Source organism: Sturnus vulgaris, chromosome 6, assembly GCF_052056855.1.
Source record: "Sturnus vulgaris isolate bStuVul1 chromosome 6, bStuVul1.hap1, whole genome shotgun sequence".
Classification (NCBI taxonomy): domain Eukaryota; kingdom Metazoa; phylum Chordata; class Aves; order Passeriformes; family Sturnidae; genus Sturnus; species Sturnus vulgaris.
In genome coordinates, this window is record NC_142248.1 from 3,686,257 (window position 1) to 3,701,331 (window position 15,075).

At 42.0% G+C, this 15,075-nt stretch overlaps 1 protein-coding gene across 3 annotated transcripts in view; it reads right to left on the bottom strand.

The window, feature by feature from the left end:
- PHRF1 (PHD and ring finger domains 1) overlaps window positions 1-15,075 on the bottom strand; it is a 35,427-nt gene that overhangs the window by 8,667 nt on the left and 11,685 nt on the right. For all 3 annotated transcript variants that reach the window (XM_014873562.2, XM_088166728.1, XM_088166727.1), the window contains exons 4-12: window positions 10,222-10,454; window positions 9,205-9,288; window positions 8,100-8,221; window positions 6,412-6,509; window positions 5,724-5,896; window positions 4,139-4,268; window positions 3,692-3,831; window positions 2,670-2,857; window positions 1,766-1,885 (exon numbers count right to left, since the gene is read on the bottom strand). In XM_014873562.2, coding sequence (XP_014729048.2) covers window positions 1,766-1,885; window positions 2,670-2,857; window positions 3,692-3,831; window positions 4,139-4,268; window positions 5,724-5,896; window positions 6,412-6,509; window positions 8,100-8,221; window positions 9,205-9,288; window positions 10,222-10,454 — 1,288 coding nt within the window. The remainder of the gene's footprint in view (window positions 1-1,765; window positions 1,886-2,669; window positions 2,858-3,691; window positions 3,832-4,138; window positions 4,269-5,723; window positions 5,897-6,411; window positions 6,510-8,099; window positions 8,222-9,204; window positions 9,289-10,221; window positions 10,455-15,075) is intronic.

Here is a 15,075-nt window from a genome sequence, read left to right on the forward strand (position 1 = left end):
CATTTCCTTTACTCTTACAGCACTTGTTCTATACACACACATTACATTAAAAAGAAACCAAAGTCAAGGGCATAAACAGAGGGCAGCCAGGGAAGTTCACTTGTAGTTTTGGCTTCACTAGAGTCAGTCAGTCCCCATCTTTCTCTGACAAACAGAAGGTGAAGCTTTTACTGACTTCCCACAGGAATAACACAACATAAGAAAGCAATCATATCTGGTTTTGGTTAGCAAACGCTGGTGCTCACTGTGTTGTATACCAAGATTACCTTTGCAGTGCATTTAAAATGAATTTTTGGAGTGATTACCACTTCAGAGATATTTCTATCCTAGCTGCCTTGTCCCCACTAAATCACAAACTCAAATATACTCCTCAGGCCTACACTTTTATCTAAAAAAAAGACAGAGCCTGAAGCAGTTTTTAACCACAAGGTGCCACTGGTAGGGATAGCAAAGAGCATGGCATGAGAAATTACACTGATAAACAACTGCAGTGCTCCATCACGTGGGACAGCACAAACACTCTCTTTTATGCTTTGCTCAATCTTATGAAGATGGTTTAAGTTCTCAGTTCTTGAAACAAGGACTGGTAAGGTGTTTTTGGTGTTGGGTGTTTTAGTTTTTCCTTCTTTGCTTTTGTGTTGATGGGATTTGGGGGCTGTTTTGTTTGAGTTTGCTAAAAAACAAACTTCCAAAGGGACTTAGCTCTTTGAGGGAGCTAAATTTCATTTTTGTATGACAACAAAGCAAACTTTATTCACATAATGTACACCAAAACACCTGTAATGACATACAACAGAAAGACAAAACGGGAACACTAAAGGAATCAGTTGCTAAGGCCAGACCAAAAAACTCAGTGTAGCCCAGGACAATGGAGCCTTTAGAAGAGCTGAGTATCAGCTAAACAGTTATATCTATCTTCTAATCAATATGCTACTCAAATAACCGTGAGCACATGGAAAGCTTCCTGAAAGGCTCCCTTCAGGATTGAAATGGGAAAGGTAGACGAGTAATCCAAGTTATCACAGCATACCTTAATCCTGGGAAACCAACCTTCACCATAAGCTATGGTGAAGGACAGCTATGTAAACCTTTCACACCTTTGACCACTTAAGCTGAGCTCCCTTCATTTCTCTTCAGCTCCCTCAGCCTTGCAGTTTTCTGTGACTCTGTTGCTACCTGCCTCAGTGACTTTCCTCATCCCTTTTCTCCTTGCCATGCTCCCTATTGCCTGTGTCCTACCTCTCAGTCGTGAAAATTCTCTGTGGCTGCCAAACTGGGGCAGCCAGGGCTCCCTGGCCTTGGCAGGCTTGCAACACACAGATAGCAAAGCAACTGTTAAACTGCAGGATCAAAGCAAGCCTTTCCTCAGTTTTCTGAGCTCCAACAAGCAGCAGCAGAAGTTTGTGAGGTGGGCCCAGCCCTCTCGAAGAAGCAAGTGGTATTTTAAAGGTTAATGAGTCTGGGGTTTAAAACATACTAATGGGATTACTAAATAGTCACAAAACATAAAATAAGAAGAGTCAGATTAGGGTGGAAATACCAATTTAAAATTTCAGTGGAAATGTTAAAGGTAGGATGAAAGAGTGTATGTGTTCAACATAAAAAAGAATTATTGCACAAACTGATGTGGTTATTCATCTATACTTGTGCAGGTATGCATGTACACACACACATGCACTTTTTAGAAGACAGGGTAAGAAAAGGTTTACTTTGTTGTTAGGGTCATTAGACAACTAAGAATAATAAAATAACAATGGACTCTTACCTGGGAAGTCCCACAGAAATGGGTCTAGCTACAGGACGGTGAGACCTCAGTGCTGACTGGGAAAGAACTCTCCTTTTAGCACTCACTGGCGAATCTGGATTTGCTGGAACCTCTTCATTACTGTGATAAAAACATAGACACACGAACCCTGAAATTGTCTGAAATGTTTTTCACATCAAAGAGGTGACACCACTATGACAGATACAGTTAGAGAGCACCATATGTTTTATTATGATCTATTAAAAAATATTTGTGCAATATACTTATTTTCTGTTCTGTCTAAACAGAACAATAGAACAGCTTGATTCAAACAGCAGAGACTCAAATGTATATTTTCATATCTAAAATGTTAAATGGACCATTTCCTTTTACGAAAGGATCAAAAAGAAGTATTCAGTGGAAAACTAAATTTCACCAACAATTATTTCAGATGTTCCCTCCCCAAAAATTCAAAGTTTATGAGAGACACGAACTACGGCATAGAAAGATTTCTCCTGAATTTTAAGTGTCTGGAAAAGTGAAGGGGAATCATGTAAGATTCCAGAGGTCCATTTAATTTTGTGTTTACTATATACCAAATATGTCAGCTGTCTTCACTAAAATAAATAAATAAAAAGCAAAGGACCAGACTCCTTCAGATTCTAACCTTTCAAGAGCCCCATAGATCTTACTGAAAGTTTTCAGAAGGCTGATTATTTCAGAAAAACACTTTAGAGGAGGCTGATTCCTTACAAGTTTAGCAACTCAGCCCAGAAGGAAAGAGAGAACAGGCCATTACATGCTATCACGGGTTGTGTACCCAAAGCTGTCTCCAGATGCGAGATTCACACTCTGCATGGATGGAAAAACAACCCAACACCTGTTAAATTGCCAGGTCCCCGATCACAGTCCAGAGATCTCTCACCTTTCATAAGGATCCAACTCATATGGATCTCCAAACACAGAGAGAGAAGCTGCACCAATATCTGCTCTCATCAGCCCAAGCGAGGGCTCTGCTGGCTTGTACATGGAAGGAATTGAGGCCCCACGCACAGGTTTACTGAGACCAAGGGTTCTTGCAATACGGGACCGAGTAGTAACCTCATTTTTCCCCTGCACAGACAAAGAGATTGGATTATTTGCATGTTAGGGCAGGTAAATTTGTGTTTAAAGCCCGGAATTCTGACTTAGGCTGTGCACAGTCATCAGGCTACTACCATCAGCAGTACAAGTGGTGTCCATTTATTGTCTATGTTTATTTTAAAGCATTTATGAAACTTGTAACTATGACCTATATGTCACTTCAAACAGACACTGCATGTATCAGATATAAGTGACCAGATAAATTAAGTGACTAAAAATCTTTAATAATGTAAATTTAAAACTGTTGGTTCCTTTTTAAATGCTGGAGTTCTGGCTCTAAGATGTAGACTCTGAGTTAGAGTAGCTGACAAAAAGAATCAAGCCGATGCAGAGTATTCTGCAGAGTAATTTACAAGAGAACACTACCCACAATTAAAAGGAATTTTGAGAGCTCTTACAGATTATAAGCTGGGTTTGCACCAACACAACCACAAACACCCACAGCCTATTAAAAAGAATAGGTGCTGGCAATTTTAACTGAGCTTGCATCAGTACCAAGTAGACACTACAGCTGAATGGTAAGGCAGGACACAAAACCTGCAGGACATGCTTTACAATTTGATCCCTACAGTCCAGGTAACAAGATTTGTCAGCAAAGCCAGCAAGCCTGTCTGGAAGTTGCAATTCACCTCCACATACAGCATCTTTCTAGAGTACACTGGACACATCCTGAACAGACTCCCACCAGAGAGAAAGGTGCCTGCTATGATCATAAAGTGGCATTTCTTCCAAGTGAATTGCATGTTATGGTGCTTTTACAGAGGGCTGAAAACGGCAGATACTGACTGGCAGAAACTCACTCACATGTGATCTTACTCGTCTCTTCTTTCCCCTCCTCTTCTTTGTCAGACGCTTGCGTCTCTTTAGCTGAGCCCCTGAACTCTTCTTCCCAGCAGCCGATTTTGTCTGAGTTCTTTTTTTGCCTCCTACTTTCTTCCGCCTTCCTGATGGGACAAGAACCAACGATCTGGCTAAGTGCTGGCACTGTATTTTACACTGTACTCCCCTTTTCACCCCCCAGACACACAAAGCAGCTCAAACAGACATACAGCGTGCCACCAGCAGCACAGCAGAAAAAGTGACATCATTAGGATTCATTTAAAAACAACCTTCACGACGCTTCTGGGCTGAGGTGCTACAGGGAATAAAGAAAATGCCTGTGGGATACCTCTGTAGCTGCATAGATGTGGCAGCACACAGCTGATGTATTTTACAGGATTCAGGCTTCCCTAAGGTGCCTGATGTCCTTACCAGTTTTCCTCTTCTGCCTGGCAGGAGCACGTGGTGCCAGAGGACGCTGGTAGATGGCTGTGTTCAGGCCTGCCACAACTGCCTCAATGGTTTCATCCAGAAGAGAGGACATGAGGTACCCTGGCACGTGCTGTGGGGAGGATTAGAAGTTACACATACAGGTACCTTAAGCTCAGCAACATTTACTTTTAAAAGCATTTAATAAAAAAATGGATTTGAGATTCAAATGAGAAAACCTCTCACGTCACCAAGCTGCCAGTTAAGCAAATATGTCACTTTGTAAATCTACTGACTGGTATATTAAGGACCTTGTTCTTCAGACTCCTTCAGAGTTACATGCATGCTCCCAGCTTCTCACTGTGCTTGGAGGACAACAGTTTACACTCCCTCAAACAGTGGAATTATGCTTCAGTCAACTCAAGGTATGAGCCAAAATAAGATGCACTTTTGTTCAGAGACAAAGGCAATAAATAACAGTGCCTTTATGTATACTTTGTAATCATCCCTGCACATTGAGAAGTGGAGCTAGGAACAGCTTCTTGAGTGGCAAGTGCTGGGTTCCCAGGATTACACTAGCATGGAACAGTAAAGTCCACAGGCACCACACCTCTCACCCACAGGAGATGACTCCACTCTTTTTCTAAAACAACAAGAAGGGAAAGAAAGAAAAATAACAGTTATCTTGAAGAGTTCTTCACTTCAAACAGCACTTTCCTCTATTTTTTGTTCAACATATAGCCCTGACTACTCAGTTGTAATTGCTTAACAACAATGCATTGAATAATTAATCAACTTTTTCTATTTTATTAATTCTTCTAAAGTTAAAATTGAAAACATGTGGGTTTGGAGACAGTGGGGTTTGGCAGTCAAATAAGATCATCTCCATGATGGAGGACATAATGAATTTAACAACTGCTAAAGCCTTCTGGGAAGTCCTTAAATCAAGGGAAAATGTGATACAAACTTAAAGTGAGCTGGATCTTTGTTTATGGCAGCTTTCTCAAACTATACTTAATACAGTAAGAGAGAGACCCTGTGTATTTGGGATAATCCCCTGCATAGATTCTCTAGTACTGTTAATGTGTTTGAACTCATTTGGCGACATTATTGTGGACACTAACATCTGTTTTTTTCCTCTTCCAACAAGAAACTAATTTTCACAAACACAGAAACCTTAAAAATACAAAATTTTTCTCTTCAGTTGGGTTGAAGGCAATCAACATGTTCTACTGCTATGGGCAAGGACGTAGGAGGACAAAGGAAAATAAACAATTGTCAAATAAACATGCTAAAAAAACAGAAGTGGTGCACAAACTTTGTATTAATAGCCACTAGGAACAAAAATATAATTTTTCTCACACCAGGGGTGATAAAAATGCAGGTTAAGAGAGGAAGTTGCCACAGCCACTTCAAAACAGAGCATCTTGGTCATGTGCCGTACTCCATTTGCACATGTTGTACGTCTCAGATTAGAAGAGATCCACAACTCCTAACCACTGTGCTATGGACAGCGAGCACAGAGAGCTGAGCTGCTGCAATGGGGCCTCATTTCAGGCAGTGTTCCCTGAGAAAGCCCCGTGGGTACCCGGATCTGCTGCGCGGTGGTGATGCGGTTCCTGTTCACGGTGGCCCGGACGCGCTCGCTCTGCCGAGTCCTGGCGATGGCTCGGGTCCGCACGTGAGGCCGGAGCCTACTGGTGGTGGGGACAACATCAGCCATGAGGGCAGCCACCTCCTCCTCACTGACGTGATCTGCATCTTGAACGACAACAGCCTGAGCTTACTCGCCTTTCTACAGGTGAAATCATTTAAAGAATATCAGGCAAAAAAAACCAATCAGCATTGCCTTTCTTAAACCATTCACCTCTTGAATGGAAATGAGCACAGACACCACTGCTTCAGACTGTTACACAGTGTAACACTTTCTAGGTAACAGAAATTGCTGCTACCGTGGCAGTCTGAGGTCAGGACACTCATAAATTCTTTCCAGTGTAACACTGCTGCGCAGGGATTGCTTTGGAAAGGTTAAAGGACGCTTACAAGAAACAGCTCCACAGGTTGTAACTGCAGATGAAAACCTTCATAAACAAGATCCTCTCATCAGTCAAGAGTTCAAGTCTAATCTTAAGGTTCAAGAGAGAATGCTTATCAAAACAATTACTTGAAACAGATAAAACCAGGCAGTTAAACATGTCTTCAAAACACCACATGATTCACATTATCTAACTTGGGAGAAAAATATTTACTTTGACTGGCTACCATGAAACCCTTACCTGCAGCAGCACTGGCACCCATGGGGGCACAAGCAGGACAAAACCATTCATCTACAGGGACTTCACTCAGAGGAGGATTAAGGCATTCCATGTGATACCTTGAGGGGAAAAAAAAAATGCTCCTTACCAAGGGAAGACAGCATTTTACCTCTATCCACACGCTACATAAGGCAGACTCATTTTCTTGAGCCTGAAATGCAGATTAAGACAGGTTTAGGTATTCACTTCTACCAAGCTCCAGAGAAATGATGGATGCTACTTAATAGTTATGTAAATGGTTTTCAGTTTTAGATGGTATTTTCCTCACTTTAGGCTCAAAGAAATTCAGAAAAACTGAGCATTTTTCCCTCACTGTGGTGAATCGTTTGCCACTTGAGCCTGAGCTGCAAGAAATGTGCAGAGCCAAAACCGACAGTGGCAAGAGAAGGAGAGAAGTGCTGGGGAGACAGGCAATCAGGAAACATCAGCTTCCTGAGAACCAACACAGTATTAACAGTACTCAAACTTATGAGCATTTGAAGCAAGCTATTCTACGTTTTTCTGGAGTTAATCTCAGCCATGGAGAGCTAGTAAAGTCTGCAAGTTCTGTTTTCAGGAAGCGCTAACTCTAGAAATCAAGTATATATAAAGAACTTACTTTAGGAAAGGAAGACAAAAATCAACTGTATCAAACTAGAAATAGTAACATATTTTAAAAATTATAGTAACTCTTGGGAGATTACAAAGTAAAACGTGAAGCAATACCCTGAGCTGAAATAGACTTACAGAAAATCAGAAAGAACTTAACAATGAGACTTCAGATAAGATCTATGAAACACTCTTCTGGCTTAATATTTTAAACTCAGTGTTCTGATGATACTCTTAACAATCTTTAGTGTTCCTGATTTTGTCTTTTTCCCATAAGGTGAATCAGTGTATCAGTGTGTATGGACACAGAACACAAAGGAAAAACTAGACTTACCAGATTGTCTAGTTAGCTTGCTAGAAGTAATTTTTGAAAGGTTATTTTACATACTCATTGCTAGCATCTCTCTTTGTTCAGTGGGTAACTTCTGACATCTTCAAACTGACAATGCTGGAAGACTGATTAAGTAGCCCAAGGGCTTTAAAATTCTAGCAGAAAATTGTAGGGCCAAAGTCGTGCTCAAGAATATTCATGACTCTACTTAAAGTAAACATTCATTTTATTAATCGAGGTGAGGGCAGAGACAGAAGTAAGCAAGAGTAAGAGAATAATTTAAGAGCTGTGGCTCTTTTCTTAAAGAAAATCCTCAACATTTCACAAAACTGTCAATTTTAAGCGCTTCTCCTGCACAGTGCTAATGCCCAGTCACTTGGGATAAGTCATTCATCCTCTCCTCAAGGAGACATAAGGGATGTAAGATTCTACCCTTCATACACCCAGATGTTGCATGGATGAGCACAAACACCTTCATCACTTGAAGGCATGGTTGTCTCTTTTGGTGCCTGCAGCCTTGATGTGTGCAGGACTCTCCACACATACGCTGCTAAATGACCACAAAAGGATCCGTCACATCATGGGGATGGATGTCTGCACTATAACACCTGGATACATGGCTGAGCCTGAAGAGAGCAGCAAGGGGTTGCCTGCAAACCAGACAGTGCCTGTGGACCAAACCCTGGCCATGTGCAATCCTGCAGGTGCTCTGTTCATTTCAGCCTCTTACCCTGCATCACAGCCATCGCAGAGCAGCAGCCGATCCTCGCGGTCACTTCTGCCACACACCTCACAGAAGGTTGGATCATCCTCTCCATCAGCACCCTGAGCTTTCGTGTTCTCAACAGGAATCTAAATAAAAAAGGGATTCACAGTTCATGCAGAACGTGGCATTTTTAAAAATCCATTGTCACACTAATGGTAGTACCTGCAGCAAAATCCAAAAGTGAAGGAACTAAAATGGCTGTTACACACCAGAACCTTCACTTAGCTCATGCAGCACACCTAGGGCACGATCAAATGCCTGACAACATCTGCATAACTTATCTAATGTCAGACACCAGTGACTATGGAAAACTGCATTTTAAGAAAAGGCAAAACAAAAATCCACAAATAAGATCAAAAGCAGTCGAACAAACAAAAAAAAGCCAAAAAAAACGAGACTGAAAAAGAGAGTAATCTTTGCTGCCTCCCGTGTTACTTCAATGTTAACTCACTTCTGTTACAATGCAAACAATAAAAAACCATCAGTTTATGAAAACAAAGCATCAAACTCCTAAATGTTCCCTGGAAACCAACATCTGTCTGATATCAATTAAGAGCAATGACAACTCTTCAATGTTCTTTAGTGAGCAACTACCAGCACACTCAACCAGTGCCTTTCAGGGCTCTCCTACTGCCTTGTGCCTCTCTTCCCTTACAAACCCAACTGCTACACAGCATTCCAAGGGAGAGATCATGGATAATCCAGATTATTCCTGTTCATCCAATAACAGCACTTGAAGAATGCAGGGCACTTTGCACATGTCGACAGGCTTATTCATGCAGAACAGTTTTCAGTCAAATATTATTATTATTATTTTACATTATACAAAACAGGCAGTTTCGAAAAACACACTTTTCCTGCCACCACAAATGATGCCACAACATTGCAGGAAGTAAGGTTATGGAGGAAGAAAACTTGTCACTCCTTAAAAGCCAAATTCAAAATAGAAATAAATAAAGCAATAATTCATTCAGATAGTAAGTATTACATGAACACCCTAGAAGTGTAAACTTTTGAATAAAAATTTTACTGTGGCAAACAACCAGGCCATTTGGCACAAAAGGCTCACCTTTTTTAAGATTTTACCACCAAAACGTGCCCGAATGTTAATGTAATTAAAGAGGATTCGATCCACTGGACAGGAGTTTGCATTCTAGGAAAAAAAAAATTCCCAATACAGTTAATAAGTGCATCACTTTAGTCAATTTTTAAAAAGAAATTTTAAATTATTAATGTAATAAGCATTAATGTAGTAGTCATTGTAACAGCTATTGATCTTCACATTTTAAGTACTTAAAACTGACTTATCTGATTTACAAACAACATGTTCTATCAGAGAAAACACACATTTTTAGAGAAGCATTTATTTTACTGAAGCAATTTAATTATTATTCAATAGCCAAAGCAACATTAAAGTTCTTCCAAACACTGCCTTGAAATAGCACTCACGTTTTAAGGCATTTACTTTCCTTTGGACAAATGAGCAACTCGAAATGGTTTACAAATATATTCTGTAAAAGTGATTCACTTGCTTTTTAATAATCACCACTGCTACTGCTGCATGCACTGTAAGTTTTGTTGTAATTCTCACCCTGGATTACAACCATGGGAGCAACACAGGTGGCAAAGAACTCTGACTGAAAACTGAATTCAGAGCAACCTGCTGATTGTCAGTATTCTTTACATCTTTTCTATGCTTAGGTGTTCCCAATACAATGGTCACAATATAGAATTCAAGAAAAGATAAAGACAGATATACAGAGAAATATGTATATATCCAAGCATAGAGAAAAATTAGTATCTCAACTTGAAAAAACAAAAGAACTGTAGATTCCTACACACTTGCTCGTGACCTTAGAGCTTGCAGAGAAGAGAACAAATCAGGATGGCTACAAGAAAAACAGATCCAAACTTCAACATGAATCCTGACAAACAGAGCAGTAACCCAAGCCTGTTTAAAAAAGCTTAAGATAGCAAATATCAATATTACAGTGTTTTGTTCACATTACAGCCCAACAGCATGATCACAGGAAATAGAGCAGAGCACACCAGAAGGCCACAGGACATCACAGACAAAACAGCTCACCTTAGACCACTCCACAATGCAGTCCAAGCAGAAGTAATGGGAGCAGTTCTCAGGAGTCCCAACAGCCTGATCCCTAAATGTGTTGAGGCAAATGGGGCAGTTCTCACCATCCTCATCAGAGGAGATGCTCACTCCATTCAAGTGTGGCTCTGATTTCAAAGAATCAGTCATTCCTTCCATAGTGGCCTCACTTTCTTCCTCCTCTTCTTCCTCTTCATCATCATCTTCGCCATCTTAAGAAGTGAGAGATAGAAACCAGTTTGTGTGTGCTGCAGGGCTTCAGCAATGAGGGCAAAGGGAGTGGGCAGGAAGGGGTTCCAGTTCACAGAAAGTTCCCAGTAAGTTTATTTTATGAGGCTGCAAGGGTCAAGCACAGCCTCACCAGTTTAAGGCAATAATTTCTGCTGTTTTCTTGCTTCCTAAATCCCTTCACTAAAAAGCAATAGATTACTCTGGTGAAAAATAAAGCCTGATAATGTGAATAGTCTTGCAAGAGATTAAAAGCACAGACACCAGAAAAGCAAAAGATTATCTAAACAAGACAGTTAAGATAAGTCAGGCTACCACTGAAAAATGAAGTTTAAAATAAAGTTATAATAAAGTTACCATGTACCCAACTTTTGGCTTTTTAAGAGACATTCCAGAGGAAAAGCAGCAGCAACACACTCTACTGCAGAACAGCAGATGAAAGATTTCACCAGTAAAATATGATTTTGTGAGCCAAGGGATCTAAGTGCTTAAGAGACCACTTAAAGAAGCCTGGTTTTGAGTAAAATTAATCACTTAGCACACATTGTTGAAAAGTATTTTTATTTTTAGTACAAAATACAAAGATGTGTTAGTCTTTTCCTACAATCTGTGAATTAAGCTGATATTTTCAAGAAGCAACAAAACATATCTAAAACTCCGCTCACTTTGAGGGGGCTCTGGGGGTGGTCGTTGTTGGGCTGTTAATTTTTTTTTTAAGACAATGGGGCTCTTGTTTTTTCTACTGAATTCTCCTGTCTGGACATAACAGAGAATACTCTGAATGATGGATTAATAAAGCTTTTTGGTGTAGAGAGCCTGGTGCAGGAATGGCTAGAAGAGAGAGGCCATAGTCAAATCAATTTAGTCAGGCTGACAAAGCAGGCCTCAGCCTCAAGGGCATAGCAAGGGGGAAAGCACGTAGACTTGTGATAAGATGAACAAAGACAGACTGTAAAAGAAGAACTAGAAGAACTCTGTTAGCCATGAAATTGCAAAAATGTAGCCACAAAGTTAGCCGATCAGCATAGTGACGCATATGGCAAGGCAACCAATGATGAGCTTAGCTTTTGCAATATGCATGAGTTAATTAAGCACTGTATTTAATCGCCACTCTAATTATCAATAAACGAGACTTTGCAGATGACCGAATTGGTGTCCGTGTCTCCCTTCTCCGACAAATGGTGACCCCGACGCTGTCTCTCCGTGCCTAAAAAGAAAAACGGGGGAGAACGCGCCACGGTCGGTGAAGTTGAGCTTGGGGCCTGCTGCAACCGGGTCGGTGTCAAACGACGTAGGGAAGACACCCTCAGGAGCTACAGAGGTGGTCCTGGGCCATACGTGCTGCCGAAGCCGGAGAGTTGCAACGGCGCCGACGGTAAAAAATGGACAGGCAAGCAGCATATGATTTATTTATAGCACATATAGATAAGTTAGGGCTAAAAGAGCTTAATCCCAGGAAGGACATACCGGGGTTGTTAGCCTGGGGTTCTGCTAAAGGCTTATTCACTAACCCTCATAGTGTGCATGAGTTAAATGAGTGGCGTAAGTTAGGGGATGTACTGTGGGAGGCAGTGTTAGCAGATGATAAGACAGCAAAAAAGTTAGGAAAAATTTGGCAAGTAGTTCATAACGCACTCTTAAAGCAACAGGCAGAGAAAAGGGCAGCACAGCAGGCAGTAGAGGCATATAAAAGAAATGCTCAGTATGGTGATAATGAGCCCCTTGCACCAAGCACAAGAAGGGTTGAAATACCTATTCTTAGAGACACGGCAGGAATGGCCGATGGGGCTAGTTGCACTTGGCCCTCTGCACCCCCCTCAGAAGAACTGAGGAATAACGCTGCCAAAGCAGCGGAGGCAATTGCAGAGGGCGAAATATCCCAACCTTGCGGCGTAGAATCCCCTTGTCGGCCTGAACCTAGCATCCCTAAACCTGCCAGTGAGCCAAATCCTGTCCCTAGGGCGGAAAGCGACCTGCGGGGGGAAGTGGCAAGGCAGAGGAGGGAGGCATGGAATATGCTAGCTAGACATGGCCTGGAGACTGGGGATGACGCCGCTGTAAGCGCAGTCAAAGTCTGGACCTTTCCTGTAACATACACACAGGGAGTAAACCAACAAGGACAAGCTGTACAAGTGGGAGAGTATGAACCACTTGATTGGAAATTGCTAGCACAGTTACGACAGACAGTGAGTCAGTTCGGGTTTCGGAGCGAGCCAGCCAAGCAAATGCTAGACTATCTATTTGACACATATTTATTACTGCCAAATGATCTAAAAAGCATAGCAAAATTAATTTTCACACCACATCAGCAAATGCTATTTAATGCTCACTGGCAAGCTCTTGTTGCCGAGGCAGTTGCGGTACAAAGGGGTCAAGGTGATCCCTTAGCCGGAATCACAGCAGATGAATTAATGGGAGTGGGTGCATTCCGCAGGTCAGAAACTCAGTTACTCCCGGGGGCCGACAGAGTTAGAGAAGCCATGCGTATTGTAAGAACTGCTATTGATCAGGTGAAAGATAGCTCAGGTATACCCATGTATATGGGAATAAAACAAGGAAGGGAAGAATCCTTTGGAGACTTTGTAGATAAGGCTACCGCTGCTATCGACAGGGCAGGAGTTCCAGAGTATATGAGAGGAGCAATGTTAAAGCAATGTGCGTTACAAAATAGCAATGAGGCAACAAAGAGGGTATTGTCAACTCTAGGAGCTAATTGGACGATAGAAGAAGCATTAGAAAGAATGGCACTACAGCCATCAGGGTCACAGGTTTTCTTAGTTAATGTACTAAAAGAATTAGGCTTAGGGCTGCAAAAACAAGCCGAGTCCACACAGTCACAGGTGTTAGCCGCTCTTGCTCCGCTCCGTGCTTCTACGGCGGCCCCAGCCACATCAAACGACCACCAGCCTCCCTCGGCGCGCTGCTACAGATGCGGGTGGATGCGGCGCAGCCCGACGGGCGCCGCCGATCAGCCCCCGGCGGCCGCCGCCATATTGGCCCCGGTCACAAGTAGCCGCCGTAGCATCAGCGCCATCTCCTGTCTGCAACCAGCCACAACAGGGAGCCTGGGACTTGACTTGGCAGCCGCAGTAAAAACATCATTATTAACAACACGCCCCGCTAAAGTCCCAACTGGAGTACAAAGCCCGGTAACTATTAAAGGACAAGCTTTTGGAGGACTAATAGTGGGACGCTCATCGAGCTCCATTTTAGGACTGTTTGTACTACCAGGTGTCATCGATGCGGACTACACTGGGGAAATACAAATAATAGTTTATACTCCTTTTCCTCCTCTAACAATTGAGGCAAATCAGCGTATTGCTCAATTTATTCCACTTCCACAGTTAAGCCGGGGTGTTCAACCACAAACACAAACCCCGCGCAAAGACCAAGGTTTTGGGTCCTCTGGTGTTGCTCTGCTTACAATGGATCTCAATACTAGACCCAAAAAGGAGGTGAGGTTCACCTATGCAGGACGTACAATAAAAATGATGGGACTTTTAGACACTGGAGCAGATACCAGCATTGTTTCTCCAGAAAAGTGGCCCTGTGATTGGCCATCATTACAAACCACGGATACCGTGACGGGCGTCGGAGGGTTCACCCTCGCAAAGAAAACGCCCCCAATAAAGGTTACTATAGATGAGCAGGACTTGGTAACTGTGTTATCAGTAGTTGCATTACCGCCCATGGTACATTGTCTAATTGGAAGGGACATTTTAGCTCAGCTTGGGGTCGTTCTATCCAACGAGCACCCTTTGGGGTAATTGCCATTGCTTGGACTTTCCCAATCCCAATCACCTGGACTACCAATGAACCGGTAATGGTTAAGCAATGGCCTCTAAAAAGGGAAAGTCTAATACAAGCACATCAACTCGTAAAAGAACAATTTCAACAAGGACATTTAAAACTTTCCACAAGCCCATGGAACACGCCAATTTTTGTAATTAAAAAGAAATCAGGGAAATATCGTCTTCTACATGATTTAAGAGCAGTAAATGATCAAATGGAAGCAATGGGAGCATTACAACCGGGACTTCCCAATCCAGCCATGCTCCCACAACATTGGCCTCTTTTAATTATTGATTTAAAGGACTGCTTTTTTACTATAGCCTTACACCCCCAAGATACAAAAAGATTTGCATTTACCCTACCGTCAATTAACAGGGGGGAACCTGACAAAAGATATGAATGGACTGTACTCCCACAAGGTATGAAAAACTCACCTACTTTGTGCCAATTATATGTTGATGCGGCCTTACAACCCCTAAGACTAAAATGGCCTAATACAATTATTTACCATTACATGGATGACATCCTGTTTGCCCAGAAAACAGCATTTACAGATGCCCAAATGCAGGAAATTCAGAACACCTTAGCAAAAGCATCTCTCATAATAGCTCCAGAAAAGATACAGCAATCTACACCATGGAAGTACCTAGGATGGACTATTACAAATCAAATCGTACGGCCACAAAAACTTCAAATTGCAACAAAAATCACCAATCTAAATGAAGCACAACGCTTACTAGGAGATCTACAGTGGCTCAAACCAATTGTTGGAATACCCAACTCTCTACTAGAATCCCTCAGGCCACTGCTCAA